Source organism: Mandrillus leucophaeus, unplaced genomic scaffold, assembly GCF_000951045.1.
Source record: "Mandrillus leucophaeus isolate KB7577 unplaced genomic scaffold, Mleu.le_1.0 Scaffold484, whole genome shotgun sequence".
Classification (NCBI taxonomy): domain Eukaryota; kingdom Metazoa; phylum Chordata; class Mammalia; order Primates; family Cercopithecidae; genus Mandrillus; species Mandrillus leucophaeus.
Genome location: NW_012105187.1, coordinates 2,444,946 through 2,467,199, shown reverse-complemented (window position 1 = coordinate 2,467,199; position 22,254 = coordinate 2,444,946). Strand labels below are relative to the sequence as shown.

The following is a 22,254-nucleotide window of genomic DNA, read 5'->3' as shown; positions in this document are numbered from 1 at the left end:
ATTGTCACTTTTTATTTTTTTGCCTGACTCTTATCTTTGTTGGCTAATTCCCCTTTGATTTTTCAGTTTTGTAAACTGTTACATAGGATTATCACGGGGGTAACAAGGAGGCAACATACACTCATCTCCGTGTGAACTGAGTAAACAGAGTGATCATTCACTTGACAGACTTTGAAAGAAGTAGTGTGATTGATTACCGATCATTATGAGCATGTTATTTAGTGATTTGTAGACTAAAGAGCTAGCATCAAAGTTTGTGTTTTATGTAATTACAGTTAATATATCATGATAACTGAAATTTGAACCATGTTGGGTGTGTAACAAAATTGTAACTTGTGCATAGTGAGACCATACAAAGTGAGACTACCTCTAATAATATAACTGACAAAAATCCTATATTGAGGGGGAGAATTATGAGTATGTTAATCCTATTATTCTTGGCGCAGGGAGTTAGTATTACCTAAAGTTGAAACATGTACTTAACACAGTGATTCTAACTATATTTCTCGTAATTATATTTTATTAATTTTAGAGGAATCTTTCAGAAACTGTCCCTTGGTGAAGGAAATATAAAGATCAGCAGGTCTTTATTGTTTTTATTCTTTTCTATTAAAACCCGTGGCAAGTAGGTAGAAATGTTCTAGTCCAATTTCACAAAAGCAACCACCCAACTTAAAAGAGCCTAGCTCTGGCTCGTGACCACCAGCATCAACTCCTGTGCTCTTTGGGCATTAACGTAACTCCCACTAAAATCTGTCTTTATCCCTAATACCCATGTTATGGTCAGTGCAGCTTTATCTTCTATACTCCACCATTTAATTTTGGTACTTGAAAATTTCTTAAGCTCAACTATGTGTTAAAAAATAATTTATAACATTGATTTAGCATTTCATTGTGTTTGTAGTGGTAGGGAAGGAAGATTCCTCCTCGTACTTCATTACCATCTACACCAGAAATGATCTGTCATGGTCATTCTTAAAATAACAAAAATCCCAGTAATGCAAACTATAAAGTACCTATTAATAATATTAAGAAATATGCGCAACCTATAGGGTGAAACTGAATTCATAAAAGAATACCTGAATTAATACAGTGACCTACTGTATTCTGAGAAAGGAAGACTCAATTGGTAAAGATACCAATTGTCCCCAAATTCGGCTCTTCCAGTTAAAATTTCAGTAGAATTTAAGGAAATTTCAAAGTTCTTCAGAAGGGTAAACTTAATAAAATAATTTTCATATAATAAATTAATGGTTTATTGAGTTTAATGATAATTAAAATTTAATTTTAATTTTTATAATTATTTAAATTATTGATTTTAATTTTAATTATTTTAATGATAAAATAATGGTTTTGGAGTAAGAATAGGCAAATAGGTCTGTAGAATGAATAAATACTACAGAAACATGGGTTGGTTTGTGAAAAGTTTAAAACTAATGAACCCAGTATTTCAAGCCGTTGGGGAAAGGATGGATGGTTTTAAAAGTAGTATTTAGAACATTATCTGTTTTGGGGGAGCAAATACAGTTACATTCCTATTTCATATTATAAATGAAAATAGATTCCAGATGGAGTAAATATCAATACAAAAAAAATTATAAGAGTGCTGTTTTCAGAGGCTCAGGATATCCTTTTAAAGCATGCTTGAAAGCCAGAAACTGTAAGGTAAAAGCAAAATAAAGTCAAAAGCCAAACAAAGGAGAAAAATATTTACTATATGTAACAAACATAATGTATGTTTGGCCAGAAAAAGCAACCAGTAGAAAGATGGGCAAAAGATAGACATTTCAAAAAAGAAATAGCAATGGATAATACAAAAAGATACTTATCTTTATCAGTAATGAAACTTTAGATACCATCTTTTACCTAGGAGATTGGCAGAATGTGAACTATTGATCATTTCCTATGTTAGTGAGAATGTAATTGAGTGTAGATTGGTGTCCGCAATTTGTAGCGTTTACCAAAAATTAGTTATACATACCTTTGACCCTAATGGGTCTATTTTTAGGTTTCTAATACATAGAAATACTGGCATATGTTCAAAAGATACATGCACATAGGTGTTTATTGCAGCACTGTTTATATAGTGAAAAATTGAAATCAACCTCCATGTTCATCAATAGAGGGATACTTTGAGGAGTGGGCACTGCTAAGGGGATAGACTGGAGTCAGGGCACCTGGCTTTGAATTCTGGATCATTTACTGGATGTGTGCTCTAGGCTTACTTAACTTCTCTGGGCCTCAGTTTTCTCATCCATGAATTGGAGATAATTGAATCTACTTCAGAGCATTGTGACAATTAAATTAACTAAAATATATAGATAGAATGGTGCTTAGAATATAAGTACTCATTAACTATTAGCTAATGTTATCAGTTTGTAGTTGTTAGAATAGAGTACATCTGTAACATTCTAATAACATAGAAAGAAAACTCCATGATTTAAGTAAACAAATTTTAGAGCAATAGGTGCATATGGCATGAACACCTGTTGGTAAATAAAATTTTAGAATAATATATGTGTATGTATTTGGGATAAATCTGGAAGGATAAATGCCAGTCTTATCAGTAGTTACCTCTAGGAAGTGAGATTGGGGAGGGGAGGGGAAGCAGATTGTCAGTTTTTTAAAGAAATTTTTTTGGTATTGTTTGACTTTTTTCCAAGCATGTATTACATTTCTAAGTAAAGATTTTTGAAAAGATTCCACAGGGTGTAAATTTAGTACAACTTTTGACTAACTTATTTTATTTTTTAACTGTGAAGAAGTTATGTTCTCAAAATGATGTGTGTTTTCTCTTATTTTCCTTAGTGACTTACTAAAGCTTTCCTTGCAGGAACATGCTTACCCTGCTGATGAACTCATGCCTTTAACCTGTAGAGGTCGAGTTAGAGGCCAAGAGCCAAGTCGCGGTGACGTCGATGATGCCTTGGGAAAGTGAGTATTAGTTAACACAGGGCATGGCATGGCATCTCAGAGTTCCCAAGTCTTAGACTTTTAGAGGCAGTTTACGTATAATATTTCTAGGGATTGGCTAAGTTTTAAAGACTGTTTTATGTATTACATTATGCTTCTTTATTCCCTTCTGTTATCATTTGTAAAAGATTAATCAGTTTACATCTTGGATCAGAGAAAAGTTAGTTATTAAGCTGCATATAACTTAAAATATATGTAACTTTTAAAATATTTGTAAAGTCATTAGCACATCAGACTGTTGATGTTTTAATATTTTCATTTGTTTTCAGAGCTAGTGAATGTTTCTATGTGTCTTGAAGGTGCATAGATTCATTGAACATAAATATAAAGGCTTTTCAGTTTTTTTCAGAGCTTTATAGGTTACATTGTACTATAGATACATGGAAGTACTAATTTATAGAAACTACCAATCAATAGAACGTAGATAACTCTACTTGTACGTTCATAAACTATTTAGAATTCTAATGTTTTATATCTTGTTACACTTGTTTCTTAGATTTTCTCTGACACTGATTGATTCTTTGGACACTCTTGTGGTAGGTTTGACTCTTCTTGGATTTATTTTATTAATTTCATGATGTGCACACTTAAGTATTATGAATGTGATCATAACACAGTAATAGTAAGTATGAAATAGGAGCCTTCAGAATTAAAGGTGTTCTGATCTTTGTTTCTAAATAAATCTTTTACACTGTTGAGTTGATGATGTCAAATGGAATTATGTAACATAATGGAGATACCCAAATAATTTATGGGAATGTCAACTTATGTAATGGCACCTTAATTAGGAAGGTCCTTTTCCCCCCTTTGGACAAGGAGGTTGAAGCTACTGGAAAAAAGTAACTTTAGAAAATACCATTGATGTTTTTCCAAAATGACATGCCACAATGATGCCAAAATTGTTAAATTAGAATCTGTATATGCTGTGTTCATAAGCAAAAAATTAATTTTTCTCAGCAGTGATTTTTAGCACCAGCTGATCACTTCCTGGTACTCCTTTTCAACATCGTACAGTACAGAAATTTATTTCTGGTTTAGGACTGTTTGTGATGACAGAGGGGAAAGATTGAGTTACAGGTGTCATGATTTCTAAATACAGTATCTTTTTAGTTTTTAACTCTTAGATCATTATGGTATAAAAGTAGGCTTTTGTGAGAATTTTCCTTAAGGCATAATTCCCAACTTCCAGTTAATGTCCCAAGTCCCAAGTGGTGATTAATCTTTAAAAAACAAAACAAAAAACCTTTGGGTTGTCAGAAATTTTTTGGAACTAGGCTTTTCTTCTCAATGTTGTTTCTGCCTTCTTCTTTCACTGGAGTATTTTTTCTTTTTTTTAGAGCAAAAATTCTCAACTCTAAAAGCAGCTTAGGAGGATCACTTGTGATTTAAAAAAAATAGCCCCTCCTAAGTTATTCTGATACAGTTGTTTTGGAGCGGGGCTGGGCATCCCTTCAAAAGCTCTTTTGTTCAAAAATGCAGTTATGGTTAAGAAAAATCACGGTGGTTTAGATCTTTTTAGCTAGTCAGGGTTTGAAAGTCACAGCTTCATTTTTCAGAGATTAATGGAATATGCAAACTATATTACAGTAACTATGAGAAAGAGAAAATACTGTGTACCTTGCTTTTGGTTTATTGGTCTACGGTTTTCCGCATATAATAGGGGAAGAGAAAATATATACAAAATATCCTGGAAGGCAGATGACCACTTTGGGAAAATCTAAGTGGTGTTACTTATTCGTAACTATAGCTGGCTTATGCACATTAGGTCTATTTTGTTATTGGGGAGGAAATGAAGAGCAGACCTGTGTGCTGGAAAAAATCATAGGTACATTTAAATTTGTTTCTCATTCTGTAATCTTGGCTTTATCTATAGCAGGTTCCCCCATCATTTCTCTGACAGTGCTTAGTTGATTTTCATGAATATGAACCTTAGATATCCTGTGTGTTTTAAAAAATATTATCAGAAATGAAGGAGAGCCAGGTGTAGGGGTGTGCACCTGTGGTCCCAGCTACTTGGGAGGCTGAAGTGGGAGGACTGCTTGAGCCCAGGAGGTTAGGCCACAGTGAGCCATGATTGCACCACTGTACTACAGCCTGGGCAACAGAGCAAGACCCTTTCTCAAAAAAAAGTAGGGGGTGCAGAAAAAGTCGTTCCAAGCTATATAACTTTGCTGTGTTTACAAATCCATCTGGCAGCCATTAGTTCTTATAAATGATATATCCTTCAGTTTATACCATTTCTGTATTTTGGCATTGATTCTCAAAATAGGGTCCCTAGTCCAGCAGCATCAGCATTTCCTGGGAACTTGTTGGAAATACAGATTCTCAAGCCTTATCTCAGAAATACTGAAGCAGAAACATTGCGAGTGAGACCTAGCCATCTGTTTTTAAACAAGCTTCTAGGTGATTCTGACGTATGCTAATTTTTTAAAGCACAGTACAATGAAGCAGTGCTTTGTAAACTTCAGTGTACTACAAGTTGCCTAAGAAATCTTGCTAAAATGCAGATTCTGGTCCGGTGGATCCAACATGGAACCCAAAAGTCTGCATTGCTAGTAAACTGCCTGATGGTGTTCAGCAGACCACCTTTGTATTATGCAGCTGTGGTGTGACCTGAGTTCTGTCTTCTTGTGGCAGGAAGTAACAAGAAGTGATCACGTAATATTTTTATTTATGACCTTGGCCAAATTGTTTAACTTCTCTGGGCCCCTGTTTTTATCTCAGAAGGGGCTAGAATGGATATTGTCTCTGTTAACTCTGAGATACTATTTATTTCTGATCTTTGGTTCCGAGTCAGATAAATAGCCCCGTTTGTTGAAACTCTCTTCAAGAGGAGTCAAGAAGAAAGTTTGATAAAGTCTTATAAATATTTAAAAAATGATACTTCATAAAATCTTTAAATTTCAGTCTTTTCAAGTGGGAATAGAAAGAAACTTACTATATGTCATTATCATTTTGAAATGTAAAAGTTCATTTTGAGTTTTTATAGCTATCTTAAACATTTTCTTTTTAGCTTAAACAGAAGAATTAGGGGAAATTAAAGGACTTTGAAAGTTTTTTCTACATTTAGAAGGAATGCTATCTTGTACATTTTGTCAGTATAAGTATTAATATTTCTAATTTGCGTTGCTTTTACTTTGTGATTATGTTTTCATTTTGTGATTTAGTAATTTGAAAATATTAATGGGATGTGTCACTTGTAATAGTACACACAACCCTAGTGTTTTCATTTTGGTCATAACCATAATCTGTGAAGTAGAATTACTGTTGTCATGGTTTAATCTTTAAAACTGTTCATAATTCCAGCCATCTAGTTTCTGTTGATTGTAATGGAGTCAAGCACTAACATTTTAAGCTAAGCTTACCTTTAAATTCAACATTACCATGAAATCTGTAGAAAAAAATAAAATTGAAACAAAGATAATGGGGGAAAGGATCAGACCTGAGGTTATCCTTTGTTATCAGTTAGGAGCTTAAGAAACTCATTAAGTAGTAGAGCTGTAAAAATGAATTTTTTAGCTAATTGTGGACAAAGAGAACTCTCTTTCTACTTTATTCTGCCTTAAAACAAATGTCACTGGGACTAATATTCTTGTTTGTTTTGATTTTGGAGAGAAGGGGGAAAAGTTACTTTTTAGTTAGAGAGGTAGTTCAGGCCTTAAAGAAAACACACGGAAGAGTCTGATTACAAGCTAGAAGAGTTCAAGAGGGGAGAATTCCCAGGAGAGAAACCTAGGGAGAAGAATTAGATTAACAAAGTGATACTAAAATGTATATGTGTGTGGAGGGTGGGGATAGTGGAACAGTTATGTCTCATTCCAAAAGTGATAGATGCACTATATGTGCCTGCATTTATTGCTGTTGACTTGATGTGGACTTTGAGATTGAGAAGGGAGAGCAGTCAGTTTAAAATCAGATTTCATATTATGTTTTAGTCAGGACTTACCCTCAATTTTACTTTTACTGAATTTAGGGAGATACTCTTATGGAATGTTTTATACATTCGAATTTTTACTGAAAGTATCAAATCAAGTGAAAAAGCACAACAAATTATTATCAAACCAGGAAAGATTAAACAGTTAAGTAAAAGAAAACTACTTTTAATGCACCTAATCTCTAGGTAACATCTCATGTGCAGCGTTAATTTAGACTGAAAAATCATAGCAGCCTATGTGATGACAGGGGCCTCTTTTGTTGCTCATTGCAAGAATCCACAAAGTTCTTAGTTTAGTCAGGATTCTAGATCTGCATAGTTAATAGTTGTAATTATTTTAAGCACTTAAGTCAGACACTCTACTAAAATCATTTTACATACATTATCTAATTTAAGAAAACAACCCTATAAGAGTAGGTATTTCCTCTTTTTATAGATGAAGGAACAAGCTCAGAGATGGAAGTAAGTTGCCTGGGATCGCAAAGATAGTGAGTGAAACAACCAGAATTCAAATCAGGGCATGACCACAACGTTGTATAGCCTCCTTAGTGAACGGAGCATCCATGGAGTGAAGCTAGCAGGGGATACATAGTTTAGGACCAATTGAACATGCTTTGAAGAAAGTGCTTTCTTCTGAGAATAAAAGCAACTTTTAGAATGTATCTGGTGAATAGGATGGTTTTTAATTTTGTTTTGACTTAGAAGCCAAATTCTACTGGAGCTCACCTCATGTAGCCTGGGTCATTAAGAATCCAGTTAACAGGTCTGATGATGGTAGCTTCAAAGTCCTCATAATATTTCAGTGTATGCAAAGAAGTGTATAAAGATGCTATATAATTAGATACTTCATTTTTTTCAGTTTTAGATATTATTACATTTTTATAATATACTTAGAAATATTATTTGTGTATGTCACTCCTTAGAGTTTTAAAGTAGACTGACTTTTAATAGCTCATTCTAAGAATATTTCTCCTTGACTTGGTAGAAAAGAACTTTATTTCATAATTTTCTTCTCCTAGGTATTAAATAAAACTAAAGAATTTGAAGATGCAGTGAGAAAAGTTTTAAGAGATGTTAATTTAGATAACGATGTAGTCGTATCAGTCTTTGAAACAAACATCAGAGTTCTTGGGTAAGTATGAAAGACACTAAAGATATAATTTTATTTTATTTTTATTTATTTATATATATTTTTTGAGACAGAGTCTTGCTCTGTCACCCAGGCTGGAGTGCAATGACAATCTTGGTTCACGGCAGCCTCCGCCTCCTGGGTTCAAGCAATTCTCCTTTCTAAGCCTCCTGAGTAGCTGGGACTACATACAGGTGCAGACCACCAAGCCCAGCTAATTTTTGTATTTTTAATAGAGACGGGGTTTCACCGTGATGGCCAGGCTGGTCTCGAACCCCTGACCTTAAGTGATCTGCCCGCCTCAGCCTCCCAAAATGCTGGGATTACACGCATGGGCCACCATGCCCAGTCTATAATTTTAATATCAGAAAAGTTTAGGATATATTGTTTATTTCTTGATGGTAATCATGCAAGAAGTTTCTTGTGTTTAAAAGATGTAAGTTGAAACATTATGAAACACAGAGGCTTGTATTTAATCACTCACAGACATCTGTAGACTCAAAGGTAATATCTGTATGTTGTTAAAAAGGGAATATAGGTTGAACATTAGTCAGCTGCATCACAGGTTTTTCACCAGCTTATGTAGTTTGTTAAAAATAGCCAAGCACCTCTTCAGGTAAGCCATATGAAACTGAATTTATAAGATTACCTCTCAACAAACAGTTTGAAATGCTCTTGGGACTTTTTTTTTTTTTTTTTTTAGGAGACAGACTCTCGCTGTGTTGCCAGGCTGGAGTGCAGTGGTGCGATCTCGGCTCACTGCAACCTCCGACTCCCTGGTTCAAGTGATTCTCCTGCCTCAGCCTCCCAGGTAGCTGGGATTACAGGCACCTGCCATTTGTATTTTTAGTAGAGACAGGGTTTCACCATGTTGGCCAGGATGGTCTCGATCTCCTGACCGCGTGATCCACCTGCCTCGGCCTCCCAAAGTACTGGGATTACAGGCGTGAGCCACTGTGCCTGGCCAGGACATTTTTTTAAAAAGATGAAATTACAGGATTTATTAGTTCAAGTTTCAACTTTATTTAATTTTTATAGTTTTGATTAAATGTTTGTTATTGTAACTCCTTTCTTTTTGTCAAAATGAGTCTACTCTTCAATTAAATACAAGAAATTGTACATAGTTTATTAATCTAGAGTGAGAGATTTTTGTGTTTTAAATAATATTCTAAGTTAAAGACCTCATGGTGATACAACTAAATTTTTAAATTAAAAAATTGTTAAAATATTTGTTAGATTTGTTAAATGTAATATCTAGGATTTTCTTTAAGAAAATTTAAAGAAAATTCTTTTCTTTAAGAAAATTTAAAGAAAATTCTTTTCTTTAAGAAAATTTAATCTATTTAAGAACACAAAACACTTCACAACAGGATAGAATATCTAATTTAAAAAAAAAATTGATTCTGTAATTGTAATGGTTTGCCATAAAATGAGCAGTGTTAAGTAAATAATGTTTAAATAAGTTTTGTTTTTCTTTAACTATGTTAAATTGTATAACAAAGTACCCACACCTTTTTAGATGGTAACTTTTAATTGTCTGTAAGGTATGGATAATGTTTCATTTCTGTGATCCTAGGGGTCTTTTGGGTGGGCACTCCCTGGCAATCATGCTGAAAGAAAAAGGTGAATATATGCAGTGGTACAATGATGAACTTCTCCAAATGGCAAAGCAGTTAGGTTACAAACTTTTACCGGCTTTCAACACTACCAGTGGCCTTCCTTATCCAAGAGTAAGTACTTCTGAAAAATATGAGTCTTTAGGTACTTTCTTTGCTGTTTTACAAAATGAAGTTTTGTGATCAGAGCCATTGTTGTTCACCTACTTGAGGCTGAAAAAAAATGCTTCAAAGCTATATAACAAATTTTTATTTTCATTTCAATTAACTGATTACACTTCTAAGTGATGTGATAATTAGATTAGATTAAGCTTTAAAAGGTTTTATTTCTAATTTCTGTGGGTATATAGTGGGTATATATTAATGGGGTACATGAGATATTTTGATACAATCATATAATGCATAATAATCACATCAGGGTAAATGAGGTGGCCATTACCTCAAGCATTTATCATTTCTTTGTGTTACAAACATTCCAATTATACTATTTTAGTTGTTTTAAAATGTATGATACATTTCTGTTGACTGTAGTTGCTGTGTTTTGCTATTAAATACTATATCTTATTCTGTCTGACCTGTTTCTGTACCCATTAACCATCCCCTATTCCCCATCCCCACCAACTACCCTTCCCAGCCTCTGATAACCATTGTTCTACTCTTTACCTCCATGAGATCAATTGTTTCAATTTTTAGCTCCCACAAATGAGTAAGAACATTCAAAATTTGTCTTTCTGTGCCTAGCTTCTTTCTTTTTTTTTTTTTTTGAGATGGAGTCTTGCACTGTCACCTAGGCCGAAGTGCAGTGGCGCAATCTCGGCTCACTGCAACCTCCACCTCCCGGGTTCATGCCATTCTTCTACCTCAGCCTCCTGAGTAGCTGGGACTACAGGTGCCCGCCACCATGCCCAGCTAATTTTTTGTATTTTTAGTAGAGATGGGGTTTCACTGTGTTAGCCAGGATGGTCTTGATCTCCTGACCTCGTGATCCACCTGCCTCAGCCTCCCAAAGTGCTGGGATTACAGGTGTGAGCCACCGCACCCGGGTGCCTGGCTTATTTCATTTAACATAGTGTCCTCCACTTCCATCCATGTTATTGTAAATGACAGGATCTCATTCTTTTTCATGGCCAAATAGTATTCCATTGTGTGTATGTATAATTTAAGCTTTAATGTGTCATTACATTACAGATTAGATTGTGCTGCAGAAGGAAGAACAGATGCTAGACCAGAACCTGGGCACAGAATTATTTGTGTAGAAGATATAATTGAAGCCGTTAGTATGTAGGTGTTAACTGTCCAAATGAGAGGATAGAGAGAGAACTCACAGGACAGAGGGAGGGCATGAGGAGGAAGGACAGCCAGTAGAAGGTAAAGTACACAGAGATTTAAGAGGAGAACTGTAATGTAGTGTAGTGTAGTGTACAGTATTATAAAATCCAAAGAAGGGAACTTTGAAAGGAGAAAGTGTTCTAGAAAACTTGAGAATTGGGTGCAAACAGAGGCATGAAGTTGTAGTGAATAAAGAGGAACGGATTCAAAGTAGGTGAAAGTAAATAGGAATGAACCACTCATTTTAAAATTTCTTCAGTGTTGGTAGTTAAAGGAGAGTTGGCAATAAAGTCAGTTGAAGGAGTTTTATTGGTTTTCTCCTTTAAAGCACAGGGAAAGAAGCCATTGAAGAGGGAAAGAGCTTTTTCTTCTGATTTATTTCTCATTCTTTATTAACACTATTACTCTCTCCCTCTTGTCCAAGACAGACACCTCAGCCATTACCAAACTCTGTCAGTTTTTTTTCTTTTCTTATACCTGTCTTACTCTTTTCTGTCTTGGTTTATGCTTCAGAGCACTTGAAAAACCAGTATCACTAAAATCTAATTTTTGTCAATTTATCTTCAAAAATTGTATGGCTCTTTGTATTGTATTGAGTGTCCCTTAACTTTCAGAATGTTTTATAATTTGGCAGTAGACTTTCTGACATTCTCTCATATTTCCATATCCCGGTGAAATCATTGTTCTATTTCAGCTACAGCAATCTGTAGTGTCCCCAGAGTCTCTTAAGTTTTTTTTTTTTTCATTCTATGCCTTTAGGCTTACCATCTCTGTCACCTGGCATAACTTCTCTACCAATATAAGTCAAATCAAATAAGGCTCATTTCCTCCATCAAGAAGTCATCCTTGACTGGAGATATAACATGATATAGGGCAGTGCTTTATCAATTTAGTGAGTTGTGACTAGCACTTTTTAAAAATTAAACAGACTAGAATGAAATGTCTTCTTATTTAAATTTCTAGTTTGATATTTTAAAAAGCTTTCCAGTGAACATTCATTTTGTTTGTTTGTTTTGTGATGGTGTCCCTCTATCACCCAGGCTGGAGTACAGTGGTGTGATAATAGCTCACTGCAGCCTCCAGCTCCTGGGCTCAAGTGATCCTCCCACCTCAGCCTCCTGAGTAGCTGGGACTACAGGCACGTGCCACCATGCTTGGCTGACTTTTAAACAAATTTTTTGTAGAGATGGAGTTCTCATTATGTTGCCCAGGCTAGTCTCAGACTCCTGGGCTTAAGAGATACTCCCACTTTGGCCTCCCGAAGTACTGGACTCCCAGATGTGAGCCATCGTGCCTGGCCTCTGTAGACATTCTTATACACACCTTTTTACACATTTTTTATTTCTTCCTTAGGATAAATTACTCGTAGAGGAAGTAATAAGTCACAGAGTAGGGAATGCTTTTTAAGACATCAGGTACTTATTGCCCAATTGCTTTCCAGAAAGATTCTACTTTTTTACTTCACAGTGTTGTAAAAGTACATGTGTCATTTTACTGTTACTAATACTGTATATTATTATTTTGCCAACTTGAGAAAAAATTGAATTATATTTTAATATGGATTTTTTTGCTTATTAGTACAGTTAAATTTGTTGATCTTTTTTCTTAGCATATTAAAATTAAAAGCAAAATTTTTTAAACAATATATAAACATTTATTTAATTCAGTTTACTTTTAGTAAGTACTTTTAGTTTTTATTATAAATGGAGGTGTTAGATTTTGAGGAATCTAGCATTTCTTTACTTTTACCATAACATGAGAAGCAGACAAGGAATTAAAACAGAAGATACTATGAGCATTATGGTAAAACAGAATAATGTAAGAAACTTACATTATTTTCTTATCCTCTGAAATGTCAAGAAAATTTTTAAAATGATTTTTTATAATAGGACAATAGAAGAAAAATAACTACTGTCCCATCCTTTCTTATACATGCTTAGTATGCTTTGGCCCCTAAACATTTGTGTAATCAGTCTCTCTTAGATAAGCATATGTAGTTGATAGTATTTGCATTAATGGTTTTAACTCAGATGAATGTACTGTACAGAAATGTTATTGTAAGAGTTAGTGGTCATTTTTTAAACTCATATATAACCTTTAGAGCTAGTACACACTTTGTAATGCCATTTCCTCAAAGTTAATTAAAAGCAACTTGCCAGCTTTTCAGATAAGACCTCATTACAAACGTTGAGTAGATTATTATATCCATAAAATATAAGGTTAGTAAGAATTCTGTTATGATTTACACGTATTTTAAGGATTTTCTAGTGTAGCATAAAGACAGTGTAAACAAGTTTAGTGTAAGTAATTTATGCTTTTTCTTTTAATAAAAAGGTGTCCTTTTAAAAATTGCCTTGTGACTCTCAGGAACACAGAATTAGGAGGAACCAGGTTCTAGATTGCTTCATGCTTTATTTTATTCCTACTTTCATCTCTTTTTGTCTTAAACCTCTCAAGAAAGCAGGACAATAAGCTCCTTGTTACTAATTTCTGCAGTAATAGACACTACACCAGTGCTATCTCTAAACCCAGTCATTTGAGTCCTAGTCAGGAAGACAGGAACCTATCTACCAGCCCCTAGATTACCAGAGAATCCCATAAGCAAAAAACGCCCTGAACCCTTCTTCCCTGATTTGTGGAAATGGTAGTGCCCCTTGGATACTGAAATGTATCTTGGTTCTGCATTTAAAAGTTCTCTAATACTGGCTGGGTGTGGTGGCTCACTCCTGAAATCCCAGCACTTTGAGAGGCCAAGTCGGGCAGATCACGAGGTCGAGATTGAAACTATCCTGGCTAACATGGTGAAACCCCATCTCTCCTAAAAATACAAAAATTAGCTGGATGTAGTGGTGTGTGCCTGTAATCCCAGCTACTCAGGAGGCTGAGGCAGGATAATCACTTGAACCCGGGAGGTGGAGGTTGCGGTGAGCCGAGATCATGCCACTGCACTCCAGCCTGGCGACGTGAGACTCCATCCCCCACCAAAAAAAAAGGTGTTTAATACCACTTATCTTCAGGAAGGATACAAGATTGAAATGAACAGATACTATAGATAGTTGTGTTAATAAATAGTCCTTTTACAAATTTTATAGCAATCATCTTGCGATACAGTTCAATATACAAACATCTTAAGTATTATTGTACTAAAACGTTAATGATTCAAAGTATTTCCATTTTAAGGGAAAGGGTACTGAAAGTGGGATACACAAATGTTTATTCTTCTCTATTTTGCTTTGCTTTCTTATGACTACTCTTGGACTTTGTCATTCTTAGCTCTCAACTACTCCCAATTCAGCGTTATTTCCTTTTCTGAAATTCACACTTTAGCACTTGTGACTTCCATTTGTTTGGCACTTAATTTATGACTTTTCATTGTTAGTTATTTTCTCTGTTTACATATCTGTCTTATTTGCTCTGTCTGGATTTTAAGCTCCTTGAGGACAAGGATCTATTCCTTTGTATATTGTCATAATATTCCCCACATGGTAGGTAAATAAGCAATAAATATTGATTAGTTGATTGTAGTAAATTAACGCAACTGACCAGAAAATATTTTTCACTGTTGACTCTTATTGCAAATACTTGTAAAATTATACTTTACCTTAGTGTAATTAATGTAATTAAATCTTTACTTTATTATTAAGGACTGCTTCATTGTAAGTCGGTCATTCTTAGTATCAATTTTCAATTTTAGTTCTGTAGATAGGGATACAGGCAGCATAAGGGGGTAGGAGATACTTTTCGTTCTTGTTCATGGTGCAGAACTACCTAAAACTAGCTAATCCTACAAAAGTACAAATGATAGAGATAATTACAAGTTTGGGAGGGGATGGAGGGGTACTGCTAGGCTAATAGCACGTGAAAATGTCTCAAGTGGCACTCTACAAAGTAAGATAAATGGCAGTACTGAGGACAACATTAACAGTGATCAGATCCCCATGTCTCACCTACGTTTCACATTTGTTGTTCGTTTGTTGTTGAGGGGGTGTTTGTTTAGAAATGCCTGGAATCTGTTGATTGGACACTGTTCAGGCACTAGGTATACCTAGCAGTTGATTTATCCAGATAAGTTGAAATTTAAATTTTTTTAAGCTTCTCTTTATATAGAGTTTGAATAATAACTTAACCAAGAGTATACCCATGATGTTTTATGTTTGATTTTTTTTGTTATTGGCTGAATCCTTGGCATATACCTCCTTTTTTGTTGGTTAGTTGGATTGCTGAAAAATATTCTTTTTTTTTTTTTTTTTTTTTTTTTTTTGAGACGGAGTCTCGCTCTGTCGCCCAGGCTGGAGTGCAGTGGCCAGATGTCTGCTCATTGCAAGCTCCGCCTCCCGGGTTTACGCCATTCTCCTGCCTCAGCCTCCCGAGTAGCTGGGACTACAGGCGCCCGCCACCTTGCCCGGCTAGTTTTTATTTTTTAGTAGAGATGGGATTTCACTGTGTTAGCCAGGATGGTCTCGATCTCCTGACCTCGTGATCCGCCCGTCTCGGCCTCCCAAAGTGCTGGGATTACAGGCTTGAGCCACCGCGCCCGGCTTGAAAAATATTCTAATTTTAGTCAGTGTCTGCTCAGTTTGGGTCTAGTTAATCGAGGTTCATATCGTGGTATTATTTGGATTTTTTTTTTTTTTTAAGACAAGGTCTTGTTCTGTCACACAGGCTGGAGTGCAGTGGTGCTATCTTGGCTCACTGCTACCTCCGCCTCCCACATTCAAGAGATTCGTGTCTCAGCCTCCCAGGTAGCTGGGATTACAGGCATACGCCACCATGCCCAGCTAAGTTTTGTATTTTTAGTAGAGATGGGGTTATGCCATGTTGGCGAAGCGGGTCTCAGACTTCTGGCCTCAAGTGATCCACTCGCCTTGGCCTCACAAAGTGCTGGGATTACAGGCATGAGCTACCGCTCATGGCCTATTTGGTTTTCTTCGACTTAATAAATACCCCTTTGAAAAAATTTCCCTTGTGGTGTTAACCTGCCAGCAAGGACACACTCTATATTTCAAAACCCTTAAAACCCGTAAATGAAATTTTAATTTCCTTTCAAATATACATCATAACAATCCATTTTTTCTTTGTGATGAACTAGTTAATATATAATATAGACTGGTTTTTCACAAATTCTAAACTAACCCTGATTTCTTCTAAGGCTGATCTACTTCCCTATTCTTGTACTTACTAATTCAAATTGTCCTGGGAACAAAATTGTTATAAAAGATACCTTCTGTGTGTAATTTCCCTTGTAAATATTCCCTTACTTCATGAATATTGGGCGCTTAGAGTGTATTTCCCTAGATGTTAATTGGAAGGTCACAGAGATTATCACATTGAATTTCAGTGTTTAGTTATTTTATGAATTATTTTCATGATTTTATGTCAGGACTCGATTGAAAAGTAGTTTGTTATCAGAAAGTCGTTATCTTGATAACTGCTAATGACAATTTTCTAATTGTATTCAGATTAATTTAAAGTTTGGCATCAGAAAACCAGAAGCTCGGACAGGAACTGAGACAGATACCTGTACGGCTTGTGCAGGTACCTTGATCCTTGAATTTGCTGCTTTAAGTCGATTCACAGGAGCAACAATATTTGAGGTTTGCTTTTTACGGTCTTTGATATCCTGGGTATTGGGCATAACTAACTTTATATCTAGTTGGAGAATTACTGTTATTTTAGTGAACTTTTTGTCTAAATTCCTTTACATGGGTTTTAATTGTCAAAAACCTAGAATATTGTGAAGGAGCTATGTTAAATCCAACTTTGCATTTTGTTCACCATCTATAAAGTATATGTTTAGGTTTAATCTTAGAAAGTTTTTTAGCCGTATTACTTAAATGAATTTGATGTCTCCTTGATATCATAAATGTCTTACATGAAATACTATGTCCCTGTGTTTTATTTGTTAGACTTCCAGGTGGTCTATTGCACTTCTGAAAGTTCTGGAACCTTCACTAATCTTCTAAAACACAGTGAAATTTTTGTACTTAAGTCTTGATTGAGACTCGAATCTGTAAATTTGTTTACTGCAAGGGAAATGTTATTCATTATCCAAAAGACTTGAATATCCCCACATAGTTGTTGTGGACTAGCTATGTCTCTCATTAAAACAATCTCATTATTTAAGCATGTCATTGGAGTGCAGTGTTAACACAAAGCACCCTCTTTTTCAAGCATATGACTTAGGTTAATGTTTAAAAATCCAGCAAATGGCAAACAGAACAAGCAGAAATAGGGACTGTGTACCAGCATTACAGATACTAGATCTGAATGTAAAGAAAACAAATTGACTCTGTGTGTATGTATGTCTGTAAGTTAAAATGTCTCAAGGACAGATTTATCATGTTTGGTTGGTTAATCTTTTAAACTTAAATTTTTATTCTATATCTTGTTCACTAATATTTTCCCTTCATTAAAAAGTGTGGATACTTTTGCGTACTTTAATAATTATAAACTCTCAGATATTGATGCAGTTACAGGTGAGGAAAATAAGGCTAAAGACTATGAGAGACCTGCACAGCTGGTAGGTGATGCATGGAATTGGAATTAGAATCCATGTCTTTCTGAATTTGAAACCTATACTCTTTCCAAATGAGCTATTTTGTGTTTATGAATAAATCTGTTGAAAATCATGTGATTTTTTGGCCGGGCATGGTGGCTCAAGCCTGTAATCCCAGCACTTTGGGAGGCCAAGATGGGCGGATCACGAGGTCAGGAGATCGAGACCATCCTGGCTAACACAGTGAAACCCCATCTCTACTAAAAAATACAAAAAACTAGCCGGGCGAGGTGGTGGGTGCCTGTAGTCCCAGCTGCTCGGGAGGCTGAGGCAGGAGAATGGCGTAAACCCGGGAGGTGGAGCTTGCAGTGAGCTGAGATCCGGCCACTGCACCCCAGCCTGGGCGACAGAGGGAGACTCCCTCTCAAAAAAAGAAAAAAAGAAAAAAAAAAGAAAATCATGTGATTTTTTAAAAAATTCTTGAATATGCAGTAATTTACCATCAGAGAAGATGCAGTTGACAAAGCATTGATCTAATACAGGGTTGGCAAGCTACAGTCTGTGAGCAAAGTTCAGCCACTGCCTGTTTTTATTAATAAAGTTTTATTGGAACACAGCCATGCTCAATTGTTTATCTGTAGCTACTTTGGTGCTACAGGGACAGAGTTGAGTAATTGTGCCATTTACTGTGTGACCTATAGCACTTAAAATATCTGGTCCTTGTCAGAAAAAGTTTGCTGACCCTTGGTCTAATTATAAAGAGATCTGAATTCTCATATTAGTTTTTTGTCCTGTAATTCAATTTTAAACTCTAGCTAATCTTGAATTTCACTAGGCCTGTTTTCTTAGCTGTAGAGTAAGAGTAGGGAAATACAATGTTTTTGAAGTTTCCTGGCTCTGAAACTCTGCCATTTAATTAAAATTATAACCTTTATAACCTGCTTTGTGTTTGAAAGAAATCATAGTTTGCGTTAGGAATTATAACTATTTTACACTCTCTAATCTACCAAGTGGCAAATTGGTTTAATGACTTTTTCTTTTATAGAAGTCCTTCTGCAGTGCTAAATAGGTTCATGCTCTGAAATTAATTTAGAAACCTACCTGTACTTGCCCTTTGCATTTAAATTTTGTGACATCTTTTCATCCAAAGCCAAAAATTTGATTACAGCTCATTTAGTGTCTAGTAGATAAAATAAATGAGAAAAAGAAAAACATATCATAAGGTTACAAGTTTGTTGTTATCAAATATTTAGTAGCCTAGTTGATTTAATAGCTTTTTACTAATGAACTTGCATACCATTTAAAAAGTAGGATCTGAAATGAGTTTCGACAATAGCATACTACCTTTGAAATTCTCTTCCAGTTTTCTAAATAAGAGTATCTAAGGAGATTTTTACTTTGCATTTAAGTGATAGAAATTACTTTAACAAGTATATCTAATTATGTAAGCAATTAATATAATTTAATAATACTTGTGTGTGAATATGAACTTGTGCTACAGGAGTAGATGAAATGAAGGAAAAAAAAAAGAGTAGATGAAATGAATGGTCTCAGAGCGAGCCCTCCTCTGAATAGTTTATTGAGAGTCTTTCCTAACTACACTGATTGGTTGAAAAAGAGCCAGGCTTTGAGTTTTAAGGAAATTTGTTTTATAAATAGTTATCTTAGAAATTTAACCTAATTCTTGAAATATCCTATTGGCCTTTGAGTTTTGTTTGTTCGTTTCCTATTTGCCAAAGATACTTAGTTCTTCAATTATGCATTTCTTTCTTTTTCTTTCTTTTTTTTTTTTTTAATTACAGGAATATGCCAGAAAAGCTCTCGATTTTCTCTGGGAAAAAAGACAACGAAGTAGTAATTTAGTGGGCGTGACTATAAATATTCATACTGGAGATTGGGTACGAAAAGGTATGTAAGTTAGGCTTTTTAAATCAAGCCTTTGCATCCTCAAAATGGTTGGGAAATACAGAATTTTCATTTGTTAAAATAATCTTTGGGATACTACAAAGCATAGGTTCTCACAGGATTGCTGGAACTTTAATTAATTTAGCCAGATTTTCTTTTTTGATGCCAAATGTGACACGCTGCTTCTAGATGATTTAGTATTTTATTTCTTAATGGATATAGCATTGTAGGTATAGGGTATAGATGAAATGCTATAATTTATTTGAAAACTAGAGAACCAGAGTTCCTCAGCCATCTCATATCAAGGTGTGATTTAGTAAGAATCTGTGTTCAATAAATTCTTTTTTTTTTCCTACCTCCAGAAATATAGTAGCTAAGAGCGTAGACTCTGGAGTCATGTTGTTGGATTCAAGCTATGTGATCCTGGGAAACTTATTTAACCTCTGTGTGCCTCTCTGTTCCGTTTCTGTAAAGTGGGCATATTAATAGTAATTAGTTGTTCTGTATGAGGATTAAATGAGTTAACCAATGTAAAGTGCTTAGAACAGTGCCGGGCATGTACTACACTTACTATGAAGTAGGTGCCCAGTAACGAGATGTTAGTAGTCCCTTTGATTAATAATTTTACTTCTGGGAATCTAGTCTGAGCAATAATACAAAACATAGAAAACTATTTGGTCCCAAGATATTCCATGCAATTATAAGTAGCAGAAAATTGGAAACAGTCTAAGTAACCGTCAATTAAAAAAAGCTAAGAAAATTATTTTATGTCAGTGTTGGAATATTGTTATTAAAATAAATCAGAAGCATGGGAAGGAACATATAACAATGTTTTATGAACAAACAGGATATTGAATTGTACAAAGAATGTGATTTTATCTTTATAAAACACCCTGATAAAACAAGTATAGATGAATGGAAATAAACTAGAGTATTCTTAATGAAAGCATATTTTTTATACATTTTCTCTATTTCTAAAAAGCTTATCTTGTTTATATGTAAAATAAAAGGTAACTGCCTATATTTAAATAAATAAAAAGTATAAAATTATTAATTCAAACATAATAAAATTATTACCTTTATTCAGTATTGTATAAAATTTTTCTGTGTCATCTAAATGGTTCCTGAAACAGATCTGAATTTTGACTTCAGAATTTTGTAATTTTTTTTTTTCTTAAGCCCACCTCAGACCTCAGGTGCAAGTTAATCGTAATTAATTTTGAATTAAGCATAATCATTGCGTTATGACACAACAGTCCTATTAGTGGTTCATGCATGGCCCATTTTACTTAGTCATTTCAATAATGTAATAAGCACCACCTTGTGGATACACAGACCCAGACACAGCCCATACCCCAGCAGAATGAAGCACCTGCTGTACTTCTGCCGAAGCCAAGTAGTGCACAGCTTCAGCCACAGCTCCAAGGATCTTGGCATCCCCACAGTTCACTTTCCTGAACAAGTGAACAAGTAGTAGATAATCTTCCAGGTGATGTATCCACTGGTGTTTATTATGGTTGGGCTAGTGTTGGAAGTGGAGATGTCCATAAGATGGTGGTGAGCATGAGATGGAACCCATACTACAGGAAAACAAAGCGGTCCATGGAAACTCTTATCATGTATACCTTCAAAGAGGACTTCTATGGGGAAATCTTCAATGTGGCCATTGTTGGCTACCCCAGACCAGAAGAGAATTTTTGACTCTTAAAGTCAGTTATTTCAGTAATTCAGGGTGGTACTGAGGAAGCTAAGAAATGACTAGATGTACCAGAACATTTGAAACTCAAGACAATTTCTTCCAAGTTCCTAAAAGCAAAATATTGAATGGCCACTGATGAAAAATCATCTTATGTATTCATTCACTGTTTTCTAGTATTTCACTGCTTATGATTGTCTAGTCTCATCTTGGTTGTATTTTAAAAATCAAATATTTTCCTACATCTGTGAATTAAATAGTACAGTGTAGTTACTATATTGTACTTCAGCTGTTAAATTAAATCCATTATGTCATAACACTAAAAAGACTCATTTAAAGATGAAAATTTAAAGTGACATAATATGTTGATTTAAATGTACCACTAGAAAAGCATGTCTTACAATAGAAATGACATGTATATAAATACGGATAAAAAGACAACTCACTAGTTTGAGATAAAAACTATTATTTTCATGGTAAAGTACCAACATGTATGTGTTTGTATAGCATATATATAAACAGAGAAGGCTTAATGCATTTATAATGCAAATACAAATGCATTAAATAGAAGTTTTGATAGTGTATTACAGACCTACGAGGAAAAATCCAGACTTTGTATTTTTGATATTTTGTGCATCAATATATTGTTACAAACATGAAAACTGTGAAATTGCTTTAGTCATTTCCTTGCAGTCACATCATTGTGCCATCTTCATTTTTGTCTAGAGTTGGTTCAGTTCTAAGTGGTCTAGACTCCACCTATCTTTTTTTTTTTAATTGGTTAAGACAGTAAAATAAGTGTTTTTTGAATCTATAGGTTTCATTTTTGTGTTAGATAGCATTTCTTCTTTTTAAGAGTAGATATTATTATTGTTATTTAATTATTTCTTGACTTTGGTTCCTTTTTCCTTTTTAGGAAAAAGCAAAACAAGAGACTTCATCTTTAGATTTCCTCAAGATTTAAGTGAATTTACTATTCATGTATACATACCAGTTTCTTAAAGAGCACAAGATGCTTATTTTCCCCCAGTGAAACTAAGAGCTAATTAAACTATGAAACAGTTAGAAAATTATTTATTTTAAATGTAATTATCTGTTCCAAGGCAAATCTAAACTGGTGTAGTCATATATATGCACAACGTAATTTAATGCTAATCTAAGTAGTGTTTATAGCTT

The 22,254-nt window shown here is 34.7% G+C and overlaps 1 protein-coding gene and 1 pseudogene across 2 annotated transcripts in view; both read left to right on the top strand.

The window, feature by feature from the left end:
* EDEM3 (ER degradation enhancer, mannosidase alpha-like 3) overlaps positions 1 to 22,254 on the top strand; it is a 68,201-nt gene that overhangs the window by 14,286 nt on the left and 31,661 nt on the right. For both annotated transcript variants that reach the window (XM_011995360.1, XM_011995359.1), the window contains exons 3-8: positions 2,834 to 2,934; positions 3,470 to 3,509; positions 7,927 to 8,039; positions 9,613 to 9,766; positions 16,441 to 16,575; positions 19,280 to 19,385. In XM_011995360.1, coding sequence (XP_011850750.1) covers positions 2,834 to 2,934; positions 3,470 to 3,509; positions 7,927 to 8,039; positions 9,613 to 9,766; positions 16,441 to 16,575; positions 19,280 to 19,385 — 649 coding nt within the window. The remainder of the gene's footprint in view (positions 1 to 2,833; positions 2,935 to 3,469; positions 3,510 to 7,926; positions 8,040 to 9,612; positions 9,767 to 16,440; positions 16,576 to 19,279; positions 19,386 to 22,254) is intronic.
* LOC105550435 lies at positions 20,746 to 21,217 on the top strand (annotated as a pseudogene).